Below are 18,552 nucleotides of genomic sequence, written 5' to 3'. Positions count from 1 at the left end.
ATTAGTTTAGAGAGTTGCCTAGATGTATTGATATGTTAAGTAATTTGATCAGTGTTACACAGTCAGTATAAATCAGATGTAAAACTAGAATCCATATCTTCCTTGACTATGTTCTTCTAATCTACTGTGTCCTTGTGGGGGGAAAACAACATAAAGGATCCTATAAGTAAATATGGTGAGCATAATAAAAATGCAAATGATAATGATGATAACAGCTCTCACTGATATAGCTCCTTACTGACCAAAAAAAAATAAAATGAAAAATAGTACACTCATTTCCAGATGAGAAAACTAAGGCTCAGAAAATTTAAATGATTAATACAGAAGTCCAAAGTGTCAAAAAATGGGACTCCAGTATTACACATCTAGTTGATGTCTAAGGCAGAATTTCATGTGAAGCTTTCTGACTTTAAGACCTATATTATTTCTCTGACAGTATTTTGCCAACTTGACCTATAATCCTAAAACAACTCAGAACCTTAAAAAAATCTTGGAACTATAAGAGCTGAGGAGCAGAAAAACCATGTTTATGAGTTAACAAGGCTTCATCATTTGAGAACAAATTTAGAGATCAGAGATTTTGTTTTACTCTCTAGCCTGAGTCCTCATGGGAAAACAAACTAGATTAGTGGTGTTAAAAATTATGATCTACACCATAACAATTCTGGGAAGAACAAAGTTAAGATTCTTAGTGATATTAACCATTTAAAAACAAACTAGCCTGGTTCTAGCGTCCATCACCAAAGTTTTAAAGCAACTGATAGCTCAAAGTTCAGAAAAAATAGTGCCCTTGTATCTCATAAATGACATCAATTGGTATGTGCCAATCCAAATCTAAGAAGGTTTACTTGAGGGTATTAAATTTGCTTTCAGTACAGAGAATGTTGCCTATTTTATTCATGTCAAGGGCTTTGCTTATTTCACAAGCAATATTTGATTAATAACCACATCAGGTTAATAAGATTTTGTAATATATTTAAAATATGATATGAAAAAAGTCCTAAAATAATAAATATCTTTTGACTTCTCATCCAGAAAGCCTTTCCTGATCTCCTGTAGTATTAGGGCTCTTCCTCCTAATCCCAGGTGGATTTACTTTGTATTTACCCTGTATAGACTTAACTTTATACATTTTATTTCTCCCAATATAATGTCAGTCCTTTGAGAACATGGACTGTTTTACTTTTGTTATTATAGACAATGAAAAAATTTTTTAAAAAGTGGAATTGATTTCAACTCTTACACATGTAGTTTTTATTGCTCCATAATCACCTCACATATGTGCATGAAATATGTGTGTCAAATATGTATACATCATGTATATATGTACATTATATAGAATATGTGTATATTACTCATACATATATACTATATAACATTGCATATTATGTGTTCCTGATATAATATTGTTTTACATGTATGTACATTAAATCTATTTGTGTATTATGTTTGTACATTATGTATGTATTAAATATGCATATTTATTATATGTGTCTCATATGTAAGTTGTATATTTCATAAAATATGTATATCTTATATATTTATTATATATGTATATATTATAGTACATGCATTGTGTGTTATACATTATACATGTGTCTGTCCATTATATAATACATGTTATATATGTACATTATAAACATTCAGAGTTTTGTGTTTTGAATTGTGTAACATACATGCACATATAAAACATGTGTGTATGTACAGATATGTATATGTATAAAGTCTAGAACATGAGATTGAAGGATTGCTAGAACAAGGATTCTTAATCTGGATTGTACAGATCCAGTAAGTACTTCAGGATTCAATAAACTAGCCTGGGGGGGGGTAAATTACACCTTTATCTTCACTGATTTGGGGGTTCCTTTCTAATCCTAAATATTTAATCTCATATATGAAAAAAAATATTCTAAGAATGGGTTCATAGCTTTTACCACTGGCAAATAAATCCATGGTTTAGATAAAGATTAAGAACCTAACATTTGTAGTACTGTGATAAATTTTAGCTTTCAGAATCAAGTTATTATTTTAAAAATACATCTGTAAAGCTAATGTGTATTTTACATACTTAATCTAGGTTGAAGAGTCTTAGTTTTGCCTCTAAGAGGCAAAAATTATGCTATTGGTAAAATCATTTAAAACCTTAAAGTAAAAGAGCTGAACTGAATGATTCTAAAGTTCCTTCCACAGAAATTCCATGGTAGAAAATAAATGAACTATTTGTTTAGTATTTCTAAGTTAATATGGGTAAGTATGAAAATGTTATTGAAGAAAGACTAATCTTGCAGCAATAAGTCAGACTGAAGAAAGGAGTGTTAAGAAGGATTCAATTCCAGTATTATAAGCATTGATATTATGGGATCTGGCCTCATTACTTTGTGGTAGCTGCAAGACTGAGAAAAAGATATGAGATTATCTGAAGTAAAAGTAGATAGGACTTTGTGATCAAATGAAGATAGGGAAGAAGGAGAGGGATGAATCAAATATAATTCCAGGTTTTCCTGCCTGAATAAATGAGAGAATAGTTATAGCAAAAAATAAGAAAAAAAGGAACTTGGGGAGGGAGATGGAGATGATGTATTCAATTTCTATGCTCTTAATTTGAGGTGATGGTAAATCTACAAAGTGGAAATGCCCAAGAGGTAAGGATGTTAGCCTGAAGCTGGGTTAGAAGGGTTTGGAAATGCAGTTATTTGTATCACCAGTTTAAAGCTGTTCAGTAATACTGTGAAATAATGGACTCTGAGTTAGGAAGTAAAAGGAAAGAAAGCCAAAGAGTCAAAAGAAGAATCCTTTAAAAAAATTCAAATGCCTATGAACAGTTTTTTAAAATTTAACACATTTTGCAAAGTAGCATTATTTTCATTTAAAGACTAAACAAGGACCTGGATTCATTAAATAAATTTCTCAGCTACCTTAAAACCTTCTTTTTCTACAAAACACTCCAATAACATAATTGCAAGGTATGTACCCTTCAGGTTTCATCTTTCCTCCTCCTTATATCAACTGACTCCTCCTAATTAGCATGCCGAAATCCTCACAGAAGAAATGAAATAATGCATTTCACTTAGCAATAGGTGATTAATACAATTCTCTAGAGTGCACTGACTTAAAAGTTGTCTGTAGACATTAAGAATTTTTTTTAAAAAATCTGGTTCATTTATTCCTTGGGTATGAAAGTTGAAAGCTATTTTTCCATTCCTGCTAATCCCTTTCCTTTTTTTAATGACAGTTAAATCTTGGAACTAGCTATGGGCTTCCTTGCCTAATGCAAGTCATCTCTCTTAGATGAATGATTAAATACATAGAGTTGAAGAAAGCATATTTGTTTAAGTAAAATCACTAGTGTCCCATGCAACACAGTATACACTTCCATGACAGATTTTTAAATGCTGCTTGTATTCATTTTACCTTCAGTAACCCTTCTTAAAGAATAGATTAGTTTATTATTGTTGTTGTTTTTGTTGCTATTATATATGTTGCTATTATATACTATTATATCATAATTGTAACCAATCCATTTTTCTATAAAAATAAGAATATTTTCAAAATGAACATTGCCTTGAATCAAAAATTACTAATGAATCTGCAAAGGCCAGCAAATAGAGATGTTGGAAGTCATCCAGAATGCAGGTAAAAATTGAAACCCTGAAAATGGTTGAGGTTTACCAAAGACTGAGTGGATGGGAGGGGGGGAGGAAAGGGATAGAGAAAGATGGCAGGAGAGAAAGTCAGAAAGAAACATTATAAAGTCCAAGTGAAATAATTAGGGGCATGCAAACTAAAACAACATTGAGGTATAACTTCACACCCATATAAGATTGGCAAACTAAACAAAAAAGGAAAATAACAAATACTGTAAGGGCTATGAGAAAACAGACTTTTAATGTAATGTTGGTGAAGCAGTGAATGAGTCCAGCCATTCTGGGAAGCAATTTGTAACTATGCCCCAACAGAAATTAAATTATGCATATCCTTTGACTCAGCAATATTAAATCTATGCCTTAAAAAGATCAAAAGAAAGAAAAAAAATTCATATATATATAAATGTATAGCCACTCTTTTCAAGGTGGCAAAGAACTAGAAAAGGCAGAATGGCAGAAGAAGTTATGACATGAATATGAAGGAATATTATTGTGCTGTAAGAAATAACCAATGAGAAGATTGTAACGAAACCTTAGAAAACTTGTATGAACTGAAATAGAGTGAAGGAAGAGAGGTAAACCAGGATAATAATTTATATAGTAACAACAATACCATAAATAAAAACAATTCTGAAAGGCTTAGGAAATTTGATCAATATGATAACCAACCAGAATTTCAGAGGAATGATAATGAAACAAGGTGATGGACTCAAAAGAGCAGATTGAAGTTCATATACATACATATATACAGATATATGTATATATGTAGGTATATATGTGTGTTTATATATTAATATATATGAAGATGGAGATAATAGAAAAATATAATTCTTGTTATTGTTTGTCTTTCATTCTAAAAGTGGAACCATGACTATTATTTATTCAATATATATGAATACTATATGTAATACTATCCATTTGTCACTATGTTCAGCTTATAATGCTTTTGATCCAGAATAAACTTACTTTGAGATTTTATAAAGTGAGCTAGAGGTGATTCTTGTTCACTATGAATGTTTTTAAATTCAATTTTATTTTATTTTCAGTTCTGAATTCTTTTCTTCCCACTTTCCCCTTCCCCATCTATTGAGAAATCAAAACAAACAAATCCTTTACAAATATGTATAGTTAAGCAAAACAAAGTTTTGTAGTAGCCATGTCCAAAGCATGCGTACATGTGCACACATATACATATTCAAAGGGCACACTGAAGCAATATGTATATACATTAATACCATCCACTTATCTAATGTATGCATATTATCTATTTTCACTAATAATTGCTTGGTTTATATTAATATTTGATCCAGAATAAATCTACTTTGAGAATAAATTAAGTTAGAAGTGATCCTTACTAAGAATGTATTTTTAATTACATTTTTTTCAGTTCTGAATTCTCATCCTCCTACTTTCTCCTCCCCAACCTATTGAGAAACCAAGACAAACAAAACATGTTACAAATATGTATAGTTAAATAAAATAAATCCCCATATTAGCCATGTCCAAACACACACTCAAAATACAGATTGAAGCATACATATACATGTATATATATATGTACAAATGAAGAAATTAATTTGAACAATAAAAGAAAAATTAATTAGGTAAGAGCTCATCCAGTTGGGAATAACATTATTGTACATGATTATTTTTCTTTATTGCTTTTCTTAAATCCTTATGCATAGAAGCATTGCTCTATGAGTCAGGAGACTTGAATTTTAATCCTGAGAGGGTATTAGCTAATCTCTAAGGTCCCCTTCAGCTCTGAGAGACTATCTGCAAGGTTGGACAAGACAATTTCTCAATTTTTTCCTGCCCTAAAATCCTACAATATTAAACTTTATTTTTATAAATCAATTTGTATTTCAAATGTGTTAGAACTTGCTATTTAAAGGAATTCTAAAATATTTTATGAAAAAATTCTTCCTTCGTAATATCAATAATAACATTCTAATTTGTTTTATAAATTACAATTTTTTAAAACTTTCTTTTGCAGAGTGCTGGATACAGGGTGTAGAGCTTGGTAAATAATCTATCTCTCTATCTATCTAATTCCTATAAAGAGAAAGCATTCAAGTCCTTAAGTTATAAATGATAATTGATTTTTTTAACAAATTAGTATTTTATTCCATTCATTTTCTTTTTTTAATAATAGCTTTTTATTTGCAAAAAATATGCAAAGATAGTTTTCAACATTCATCTTGCAAAACTTTGTGTTCCAAATTTTTCTCCCTCTCTTATCCTCACCCCCTCCCCAAACAGCAAATAATATATGTTAAGCATGTACAATTCTTCCATACATATTTCCACATTTAATGACAGTTTTTTATAGATTGAAGCTGATGGTTTATAACTTTGTTGATCATAGCAAAAAAACCCAATAAATTAAAAAATGATATAAGTAACTAAAAAAAAGCCATGTATTCCAAAACTGAGGAATGACAGAACAAATTGTGCTATAAGAACATATTGTCACATCACTCAATAAAAAATGGTAAATACAAATACTTCAAAGAAAAGATATGGACAGTTTTCAAAGGAAGAAATATAAACTATCAGTAACTATAAGAGAAAGTGCTCCAAATAACTAATCATGAAATATGAGGAATGCATATTAAAACTACTGTAAGGTTTTACTTCTCTGTCATCAAATTGGCATTTATCATAAAATAATGGAAAGTCAATGTTAGTAGAGTTGCAGGCAGTCAAGCAAATTAAAACAAAGTTGGTAGAACTATGAATCAGTACAATTACTCTGGAAAACAATTTGGAATTATATTTTAAAAGTTACTAAACTGTTTGTACCCTTTGACTTAACCTTCTCACTTCCCATATTTCCTTCCTCTCTTTCCATCTTTCCACTCCTCCCTCCCTTCCCCAGGTTGTTTACATGAGTAAAGTTATGCTCCATGTATATCACTAGGGAAGCTGAGTAAGTCAGACAGACTTTTAAAGACCTTTTTGTGTCCTGTTACATTAAAATTGTTTCCCACTCTCCACCCCCCTTCTTTCTTCAAGGAAACAGTTTTAAATTTAAAAAAATTTTTTTAGTATTTTAGATATATTTACATATATTTTTTTTCACTGACTTCTTGGGGTGGTGATGGGGAGGACAAAGGTACATTCTCCTGAGGAGAATCTAAAAAATATATCTAAAATACTAAAAAAAAAATTTTTAATTTAAAAACTGTTAAAAAAATTTTTTTAAGACTGATGCTTTGTGTTGGTTTTGTTTGTTTGTTTGTTTAATTGTAATGGATGGGTTTGATAACCTAGCAAATTTACACAGCTTCCCTAGTGATGTACATGGAATATAACTTTACTCTTTACCTTTGTGACCTTTAAGAGTTGGGAAAAGAAAGTATAAATTAGACTGGCACTTACATTTCATTAACCAAAGGCAGAAGAGCTACCCAAGTCATCTCACAAATTAGTGAATAAGTTATCTAGCTTCCCTAAATCATGGCCAGAAATATGATTTCAAAAAACTAAATCATGGCTTTGAAAGGAGAAAGGATGTTTGAAATCATTTAGGTCAAACCCCTCATGAGGCATCTAATGCCTAGAGAAATTAAGTGGCTTGGCCACTGGGTTCTGGCTCCAATGCTCTGTCCAGCATACTATAATAGCGAAGATTATACTAGAGGCAAAGTTTATTTAATATTATCTAAAATATAATGAAATCGAAAACAATATGACATATGCAAAGCACTTTCTAAATTACTCAAATGTACATGAATATCAATTATTAGTATAAAGAGTAAACAACTTTGTGGATAAAGTTAACACTGAGAAAAATGAAATGAACCCTCCATTCTAGTGAGCCAAATACCAAGGATATATATAATTTGAAAGAAATGCTCAAACCTTTGGCCTGACTCTGGTGAAATTAGCTGACCCAGCAGCTGCTGTTGGTGGCTTTTAAGTTGTTTATATTGTGCTGAACTGAGTAACATGATGCCTAACCCCCTGGGAACCTAATGGAAATAAATTGTGTGCCTCCTGAGGTTACCCCTGTGGGCAAAATGTACTTTAAAGAAATACCCCATATTTCCTTCTTCTCTTTCCATCTTTCTACTCCTCCCTCCCTTTCCCAGGCTGTTTACATGAGTAAAGTCATGCTCCACGTACATCACTGGGAAAGCTGAGTATTTTTAAAGAATTCTTTGTGTCCTGTAACATTAAAATTGTTTCCCACTCCCACCTCACTTCTTTGTTCATCAGGAAGAATCAAACACTTAAACAAACAAAACCACACTTTTTATCTTTCCAAGTAAATGGAGTTATTAAGTACTAAGATGTCCCTTTTATCCTATAACTCTTCATTTCTTTCCATCTCTTACATTACTATCTATATACTCAACTCTCCCTCCTCACCTCCCCAAAGCATCCCTAACACCTTTCTCTACGTAGTGAATTGTCTTTCTTTATTGCCCACTGAAGCAGCAAGCCAGCACTCCTATATGGCATATTTGCCACCCTTAGACAGCTCTGCTAGATCCTACCAGACTGTCCATTTGCCAGCAGCCTGTAGTGGAGACTTCTGAGCTCATCTTGATCTGATCGGCCACAGTTGGATACAGTGTACCTTGGCTCCAACATAGTGATGTAAATTTTGGTCCTCTTTGAGAATGAAGAACAACAACTAACTATCATTTAGGAAGCTTTCTTTCTTCATGGTTCATTCCAACTTACTCACCCAGTCCAGTAGTTTTTATTCACAGAATCACAAAATTTAAGAGTTGGAAGAGACTTCAGAGGCCATCTCATCCAACCCACATATTATTAAAGGAAATCCCATTATAATATCCCTGTCTTATAATATACCTTTCCTCATGCTTGGGAACTTCAACATACATCTCACTACCCCCTTGGATGACCCTGGCTTTTCAGGATCATCAAACTCCTCAGTTTTCATAACCTCTGACTTTATTATATATCAGTCATACTCAGTCACACACCCTTGACCTATAATTGCTTCACATAGGTGTTCCATAAATAAAGAGACAGTAAATACAATAGAAAAGGTCCTGGATATAGAGTCAGATGACCTGAGTTCAGATCCTAGCTCTGCTACTTATTCATCTGATGATCTTGGCTAAGACACTTTAACTCTTAGGACCTCAGTTTCATCACTTATATAAATGAGGAAAATATACCACTTGGCATATAGTAGGTGCTTAATAATTCTTGCTGACTTCATTTAAAGAGAGGATTGAGCCATGTATATTATAGTGGGGATTCCTTTCATATATAGATTGCACTAGTTGATCTTTGAAATCTCTTCCAATCCTTAAATAATCTCTAAGGCTTATTCTAGCTCTAGACTCACTTAAATTAAGAAAATATGACCATAAGTACCTATTCTTCAACATCACCTTCTAATTATACCTCTGCTTTGTCCTATTTGACCTCCAGTTTTTCTGCCCACTGTTGTCTGTTCTCTGTTCTCATTTCAATCTTCTCCTGTCCTCCATGATACCTCGCCAACCTCCCCACCCCCCCGCCTCCAAGTTATGTCCATGCCCTCTTTTTCCCTGCTCCAGGGACACAGCTATTCATCCAAACTAAATGGCTTCATCTCAAATTTACATTATCTTATCTCAACTGAGCCATAATTGGTGCACAACAATATTTATTTTTCCTTTATTGTCTCTGTCGCACTTTTAACAAATATTACACTAAATCTTCTCTTCTCTCATATCTTATAGTACTTTCTCTTTCCATTATCCCTCTTAGTAAAGGAGTCTCACCTCACACTATATTAAGTAAATATAGGTTACTCATCTCAAACTCACTTTTTCTACTCCAAACTTCAAAAACCTCTTCATCATTATTCCCCTTTTCTATTTTCTCCTCCTCTCCTCCAGCATCTGAGGTAGCCCTTCTCCTTTGCCAAGGCTACCTCATAAACTTGTGCTCTTGATTTCAACTTCTCTCTTCTCCTCAAAAAGCTTGATTCCCTTAACCATTACCTCTTCTTTCACCTTCTCACTTTCATTTTATATGGGCTCCTTTCCCTAAAATTTCCTAAAATTCTACCCTCTTCTAAAAGAAATCTCACTTAACCCTACTGTTCCCTCAAGTTATCATCCTTTGTCTTTTCTCCTTTTCATAGCCAAAGATCCAGAAAGGTTTCTTTCTAGAGGCTTCCATTTCCTTGCCCCACCCCTTGCTCACTTTTTAAACAGTTATCTGGTTTCTGAATCTTATTGGTCTAAAACTGCTCTCTCCAAAGTTGTCAATAATCTCTTAGCTATTCATTTCAATGGTCTTTTCTCATCTATTTTGATCTTTTGTATCCCTTACTCCTATATACTTTCTCCTACCTCCTCTTGTGTGTTATTAATACTCTCTGTCTGTCTCTCTCTGTGTGTGATTTTCTCTTTCCCCTCTCCCCCCTCTTTCTTCTCTCTCCCCTCTTTCCTCTCTTCTTCTTCTTCTTCTTCTTCTTCTTCTTCTTCTCTCTCTTTTTCTGTTTCATTTCACATAACCATCCTCTTCTTTTTACTCATCCAAACCTTCAAGCATTTTTAAATGTCTTCTATGTGCCACTTACTGTGCTACAGACTAGGTATGGCAATATAACCAATAAAACAGTACACATTCACAAGGAACATAAATTCTAATTGTGGAGCCTATAAATACAAGAATAAATGTAAAGAGAATAAAGACAAAGTTGCTAAATGCATTGATTTTAAAAGTAATTAAATTGAGAGAAAGAGCATTAAGAGTTGAGGGGATCAGCAAATGCTGCATATTTAGTAGTGGGTTCAGATAGAAAAGCCCAGAGGTGGTAACAATATATAGGCCAGAAGTCCATAGCATGTACCAAGGTGTCAGCCTCACAAAAGCAGCCCAGTACCACTGGGAAAGGGATAGTAGGTCTTGAAGTAATAATGAAGTAAAATTCTAGATTCTCTCTGACACAAAGTAGGGATAGAGATTCAGCATCTATTCACAAATGAAAAAATGGAAAGGGGTCTTGGAAGGAAGACTGATTTAGAAATAACTGGAAGCCATTTCAATTGTAGAGGGATAATACAGTAACTCCATGCTTAAGGAAGCATCTTGGACAACTAAATAAAGTAGAGAAAGCTTTGATGGAGGAGGACCAATTAGGAAGCTGTTGCAATATTTAATCATGGAGTGTGAAGAACTTGAACTAAGATAGTAATTTTGTGAGTAGAAACAAGGGATTAGATGGGAAATATGTGATGATAGAAACAGCAACATTTGACAACTGAATGGATGTTTGGATTGAGGGTAAATGAGTAGAGGACAGTGTCAAAGTTATGAATTTAGAAAACTTGAAGAAAGGATATATTTAAGGGAGAAATTGAGAAGTATGGAAGAAGTAGAGTTATGAGGAAAAGACGAGTTCTGTTTTATGGTGTTGAACTTGAGATATCTCTGGTACATTCTGTTCTAAATGGTCAATAAGTAACAAGTGGTGCAAGACTGAAGATCAAGGGAGATATTGAAGAATCTGGGAGTCACTGGCTTAAAGAGGATAGTTAAACCCAGAGAAGCTGATAAAGTTACCAAGAGACAGAATATAGAAGTACCAGAGGGACAAGGCCTAGGACATGATCTTAAAGAACATAATTTAGGTGATAAATCTGCAAAGGACATTGGGGAACAATAGTTCTTGGAATAGACACGCAAAAGAAGAAATGGGAGAAAAACAGTATTAGAAAAATTCAGAAATGATAGAGTATCAGTCAGGAGATATGATCAATATGGACAGATGCAGCAGAGAGAGGAAGAAGGATAAGGAATGAAAAAAGACTGCCATATTTGACAATTAGAAGACCACTAGTAACTTTGAAAAAAATTCAGTCAAGTAATGAATTCAGAAGCTAGATTGAAATGATTTGAGGAATGAGTAGAAGGAAAAAGTAGTGGAAACAGTGAGTGTGAATAACATTTTCTGGGTGTTTGGCTGAGAAAGAAAGGAGAAACATAAGTTGATGGATTGAGGAGAAGATCTAGTGAAGGAATTTTAAAGGATGAGAGAGATTTGGGCATATTTGAAGGTAGTAGAGAGCAACTGAAGATGGGTGAGATGGGGAAGTGAGGTTATCATCTTCTAGACAACTTGGAAGTAAATGAAATCAATGGTCTATACTAGACAATTCTAGTTTAGGCTTTCATTACTTCACAATCAATCTCTGTGTCTCCAGTCTTCTCTTCTGTGATCCATTCTCCCAACAGCTATAAAATTGATATTTCTAAAACACAGAAATCATATTACTGCCCCACTCACTCATTTAAAAATATTCAATGACTCATTATCACTTGTAGGAAAAAAATATAAATTCCTCTGCTTGGCACATAAATCCTTGCATAATCTTTTCCCCAATTACTTTCTACTTTTATTTCATATTACACATTCTAGATACTAAACAAATTATTCTGCTAGATGTTACCTATAAGCAAAACTTCATTTCCTACCTCTGTGTCTTTGTATAAGTAATTCCCCAGGTCTAGAATGCATTCTCTGCTTATTTCCAACTTTAGAATTCAAAGCATAATTCAGTGCCCTGCTACCCAAAACTTTGTCTTATGCCCCCTTCTGCATTCTCTCCTTTATTCTATGGATTTATTTTTATGACTTCATATTGATTTATTTATGCATATTTTGTCCATCAGTAGTAAATAAGGATCGCTTTATTTTTTGTTTCATATTTTCAAATCCTAGAAGCTTTACACACAAAAGATATGGCAAATATTTGTTGAAGTGATTTTCTAAAATGATCATTATGACTAATGAGCTATAAGAAAACAAGACTTTAAAATCATTGGTCCAACACTAGATCACTTGAGTAAGTATAGAATAAATATGACTTTGACAACCACTATGTTTCTTCACAAAATTTGGAATAATAGCTTATGCTTCTATTGTCTTTTGCCATCATACAATACTTTCACATATGTTTATCTCATTGTATCCTCAAAAGAACACCAAGAGATAGGTGGGACAAAGTGTTACAGATGAGGAAACAGGATCAAAAAGTTTTGGTGACTTGCTCTAGATCAATTCATAAATGACAAAACTTGTAAGCAAAACATGCTGTCTTAACACCAAATGTAATGCTCTCTCTACCATGTCATTCTGCATCTTAGACAGCAATGACCAATTGATTGATATCTACTATATCCTTATGACACAGCAAGAAGATTGCAAAGACGTGTTAATCTAATCTTTTGTCCCCAGAAACCATGTTTACAATGAACTATAAGAGAACAGTTTGACTATCCACAAACAATAGGTTACCATTTAAAAAATGGGAAAAATGGGTCAAGGAACACAGGATTATGAAATACTTACTTGGTCCAAGTCCTATGGAAAAAGCTGCAACATAAAAAAGTAAGCTGACCAAGGAGAGCCACTTCAAAAATTCTGGGACCTCATTTTGGCCCCTTTCTTGGTGGTGTTGTGTTGGGCTTGGTCTAGAGGTTCCAACACTTGGCACAGATGCCCACATCAGCTCCCCTTGCTTTTTGGTATCACTTCTGACTGACATGAGTGAGCTCTTGCTATTTGGGGTTATCCCCATCAATAGTTCCTTGAGACTGTCATTGCTAACTGGAAAATTTCCTTTTTCATAAAAAGTCAAGTCTTCTAGGGAGTGGTTAATAGGACTATGACTTCTGCAGATACTGGTAAAATTGATATGGATATTAAGATTCACAAGACCCATAGTCACCAAGGAGGCGGCCATCACTGAGGTACCAAGGCACAGAAAAGTCTTGCTCCCAACCCGGTCCACAAAAAGCGTAGCTGGAATTGTGCTGATTACTTTGACAACTCCGACTCCAGTTGAGGCAAGACTGGCTGCCTCATTGCTCTGAAATCCAACAGATTTTAAGACAGTTGATGCATAAAATAAAATGTTTGGCTGTCCTGTGATTTGCACAAAAAAGACCAACATGAGGCCTATTAGTACTCTGGTCCTCATGTTGTCCTTTGAACGAAAAAGATCCCAGAAACTATACTGGTGTTCATCTTTCAAGGAAGATTTGATCAAAGTAAGTTCTTCAGTAGTGTCTAAGATGCCTCTTAATCTTCCCAAGACTTTGCTAGCAGCTTCATCATACCCTTTCATTACCAGAAATCGAGGGCTGGGTGGAAGAAAGTACATTGCAATGGCTTGCAAAATTCCCAACGGAATAACAAGGCCAAACATATATTTCCAACCATGGAAAACACTGGCAAATGCATAATTTGAAATATAGGCAAGAAGAATGCCAATGACAATCATAAGTTCATTCAGTGATACAAGAAGGCCTCTTCTGTTCTGTGGAGCAATCTCTGCAATATAGACACAGGTAGCAATGGAAGACAGGGATATGGAAACTCCTATGGCAATTCGTCCTATTATAAGAATTGAGTAGGATAGGCTCAGGATCAGAACCAAGCTGCCCAGCCCAAGCAAGCAGGAGGATAATATGATAGCAGTTCTTCTTCCATATCTGTCTATGAGGAATCCTCCTGTGAGAGATGCCAAAAAGGCCCCAATGAGCAGGGAACTTACAACCATTTCCTGTTGTCGGCAAGACAAGGCTAATAAGCCACTTAACTGTAGAAGGGCCCCAGAGATGAGCCCAAGTTCATAGCCCATCAGGAGTCCACTGACAGCAGCAGTAACAGATGAGAGGAAAGTAAACATTCCACAGCCTACAAAGAGAAAAAAACAGAGATATCAGTCCCAAATTATTATTTTAACATCCTATGTATGAAGTGGGCCATAACCTTAGGCAAATGGTTTCATACCACTGAGTTAGGATGAAAAGAACAAATACCAAACTCAGCATCATTGTAGGAAAAACAGAGATCATTGGCTACAGAAACAAAGACTTTCTTCCAACACTTTTTTTTTGGCAGGGGGCTGGGTTGGTGATGGTGTACTGGGAAAAGTTTTCCAATAAATTTTTTAAATCATAAGTTGTTGACTATGTAGATTAATATTCTCTATTGGGTTAGAGATTAGGAAGGGTTCAACCATTCTGATATTCTAGCTTATTTTATCCAATTCCAGCTCCCCAAAAGGAGAACTTTTAGATAGGACTGGTACTGAAAACAGCTTCCCATGAGTTGGATCCCAAAAAAGAGCCTTAGCTTCTCCTTTCCAAGTAGCCTGGAGAAGAAAAATTCTGGGGTTAAGGTTACCTAGGTAGTCACTGAATAGTTCTTAAAATGCTTTTCTAAAAAAATATTTTTGCTATAATAATGGTATCAAATAACAAATTAATTACTTACTTTATGATGACCATCATGGTAAGAAAAGGGAAAATATCAAAGTTAGCTATGACTTGGTCCTTATCTTCAAGAAGCTTTTGGTTTAACAGGATGGTATAGACACCAACTTAAATAGTTTTAATATGTGCTAAGTACATCCCATAGGCTTGTGTGTGAAGTATCTAAAAAGAGGCTGTTATTCACTAAGACTAGGCAAGAGCTTGCTGGAGGAGGTAAAAGAAGAAAGTTATACCTGATAATCACTGCAATTTTAAAAGACTCTTCAAATTTTAGGCTCTCAAGTAGTCTATCCCAGGCCATTTGAACTTGTAGGATTTCTAGAGGGCAGCAGCTGGAGCTACTGCAAGGACTGACTGGCACATCTGGGAAATGTTCAGATTCCAGATCATAACTCTTCTAGTCATCTTCTCCCTCATAAGAAAACCCTCTTCAACCCTTCTCTAACCCCACCATCCTTGTTCTGTTTGATTGTGAGACTGAGTTATTGTTGTTTATCTGAGGATTCTTCACGATTCTCTATAAATACTTGGTAACCTTGTTTTCCATCATTAACCAAATTTTAGAACCAATAACCTGAGAAAAACAATGAAGGGATTCTCCTGGTGTCATCTGCTCCTCAGTTCTTTTGAGTCTATAGAAGGGCAAAATTCCCAGCTTTGCCAGTCCCAAGACAGAAATTCCTTGTTGAATGGGAGCTCCAACATTAGAAGGGAAGTCACCTCTGGCATGGAAAAAGAAGCTCCTTTTTTGTTCCAGAATTGTTGTCCAACCTGAGTTAGATTTGCTCTATCATTACACTTTCCATCCCTCATCTACTGAAGCAACTCAAAAGAGAGGTAAACTGGAATCTCCAGAAGACATTTTAGGAAGGGACTCAGAGTGAAGTGCACTTAGCAAATAAATGCTATATTCAAATGTAAGTAAAAGTAGGAATGATGGTGAATCATTGATAGATTAATGGGAAAGGAAGTAATATTCTACATATAAATTGTTTCCAAGAACTCTCTTGTCCATGGTGAAGATATAACTAGTAAATAGACATTCAATGCCAGGATTCTTATGCATTTAGGTATTAAATGTACCAAAAGCAAATTTGGTTGGCTGGATACAGAGACAAAGAATTCAGAATCCTCTTATTCTTACAGGAAAATATTTTTAAAACATTTACATTTTTTCCCAAGGGTAGGGGTATGATGAGCACACTAATATATTGTTAGCTGTAGTTGTGAATTGGTGCAATCTTTTGGGAAAACAATTTGTAATTAAGAGTTACTAAACTGTTTGTACCATTTAATCCAGCAATTCCACTAACGGGCTAAAGAAGACAGAGAAAAACCGGTCTCATTCATGTCAAAATTGTTATATAGCCCCCCCAAAATAGACATGAATATATACTGAAAATAGCCAAATCAGAATGTGAATATACTGGAACATCATTACATAGTAAGAAAAAGCAAATATAACAAATTTTGAGAAGCACAGGAAGAAATCTATATGCAAAATAAAGTAAGCAAAACCAGAAAAATATGTACAATGATTACAATGAAAATTGTAAATGAAAAGAACACCAAAATAAAATTGAATTCAGTTATTATAATGACCAATACTGGTATTAGAAAACTGATAATGAAACAAAGCTTCTTCCTCTTGGCAGAATGTCAGTCAATCTGTCCCCAATTCCTGGAAGCTTTCTTTCCATACCTATATATCCATACCTATATGTAATCCTTTAATTACTACCTTTTTTATATTCAATCTGTCCTGATTCTGATTACTAGTGCCCTCTCTCTCTATTTTGCATTTAACTACTTTATATTTTTATTCTCTTTATTTTATCCTGTATACATATACATATGTGTTTGTGTGTGAGTATCTGTGTGGGCTGTTTTAGAATGACAGTTCCCTGCAAGAAGGAGTTATTTCATATATTGTATTTTTATCCCCAGCACCTATCACAAAACTGGCACCAAGCAGATGCTTAATAAAAGTTTATTACTTGATTGAAATGGAGAGATTATATGCATAAATAAATATGTACAAAATTGGATCAGAAGGGGCAGTTAGTGACACAGTGGATAGAGTAAAGGCCTTGGAATGAGAAAGACTCTACTAGTACAAGTCTCTAGTACAAATTTGACCTCATACATATATTAGCTTGTGTCCCTGGGCAAGTCACTTAATCCTATTTGCTTTAGTTTCCTCATCTGTAAAATTAGCTGGAGAAGGATACAACAAACCACTTTAATAATTTTCCCAAGAATAACCCAAAAGGGGTCATAAAAATTTCAGACACAACTGAAAAATGACCTAAAATGTGGTACAGATAGTAACTGTATTGACTGTACTTAACTAATTTTGGGGCGTTAAAATAGAGAGCTCAGTTCTGGGGGTACAGGGTAAATATTTAGAAATAAATGTTCTAAAAACAAAAAACATCAATAAAATATATGCATATATATTTACTTATATTTATATATAAATACTTATATACGATCTGCCGCAATGTTCATTGTTGGAAGGAGGTCTGGAACCATAAAATCAAATATTCATTTGATTATTATTATGTTGTAAACAGTAGGCCAAACATTAGGGATTTTAAGAATGAAAAATGACAAGGATCTTCCCTCAAGGAACTTATCATCCAAAGGTTAAACATGACAAATATACAAATAAATATAATATAAAGTAGAATGTGTTAAGGACAAAGGAGAATTCCAGACAAAGAGCTACAGAAGTAACCAGATAACCTTAAAGGAAGAGGCAAGCCAGACAGAAAAAGGATCTAAGAGATGTTCTGCATAAATGTATGGAAGCAAGAAAGCTCAGAACAAAACCAGGAAGAAGCCAGTTTGGCCAGACATAGAAAGAAGAGGAGTAATGTGAAATAAATTGAAAAGGTAGTTGTATTGTTGTATACCATCCATTACAAACATAATATGTTTTCCTCTTAGAAACCTTCGATAGTGAGTTGTATATAAGCATTTCCTTCTCTATTTTACAGATGAGGAAATTGAGTATCTAAGTGGCTAAGTGAATTTCCTACAATCATAAGGTTAGGTTAGTATCTAAGGTGGAATATGAACTGAGGTACCCAAACTTCAAAACTAAAAAAATTATTTTCTTTATCCTTTGTATAAAGAAGAGATGTTAGAAACAAGTAGACAATTTCATTCAATCTAGAGGTGATTGATACCATGACAGTTTGAGTGGACAGAAAAGAATAGACATGAGAAATGTTGTATAAGAAGAATAGACAAAGCTTGAAAATTGATTACATATGTAAAGTGAGGCAGAAAATAGCTCAGAGCTTCTGAGCCTGTGACTGGAAGGATAGTTTGTCCATTCAATCAATCAACAAATCTTTTTTAAACTTTTACTAAGTACCAAGCAACTATGCTAAGTATTGAAACAAAGAAAAAAAAACAGTTCTTATTCTCTAGTAGCAAGGTGGGAAGTGGAGAAGAGTAGAAGAAAACATGCAAAATACTAGGAACACAAGGTAAATTCAGAGTAAATCAAAGGTAAATTTGAAGGGGAAAATTTTACAAGAGGGAAGGACCCAAAACAACTCATGCAAAGGTAAAACTCAAGCTGAATTTAAAGGAAAGCAGACATTCTAAAAAGAGGGGAGGTGGTGGTAGC

At 34.0% G+C, this 18,552-nt stretch overlaps 1 protein-coding gene across 1 annotated transcript in view; it reads right to left on the bottom strand.

Annotated features, from left to right (window-relative positions):
* The window catches only part of SLC2A12 (solute carrier family 2 member 12), a 63,274-nt gene that overhangs the window by 21,047 nt on the left and 23,675 nt on the right, over positions 1-18,552 (bottom strand). The window contains exon 2 of the mRNA XM_012549351.3: positions 12,979-14,328. Coding sequence (XP_012404805.1) covers positions 12,979-14,328 — 1,350 coding nt within the window. The remainder of the gene's footprint in view (positions 1-12,978; positions 14,329-18,552) is intronic.

This window comes from Sarcophilus harrisii, chromosome 4, assembly GCF_902635505.1.
Source record: "Sarcophilus harrisii chromosome 4, mSarHar1.11, whole genome shotgun sequence".
In the NCBI taxonomy this organism is placed as follows: Eukaryota; Metazoa; Chordata; class Mammalia; order Dasyuromorphia; family Dasyuridae; genus Sarcophilus; species Sarcophilus harrisii.
Note: the sequence above shows the minus strand (reverse complement) of the source record. Positions and strands in the feature narration are given on the sequence as shown.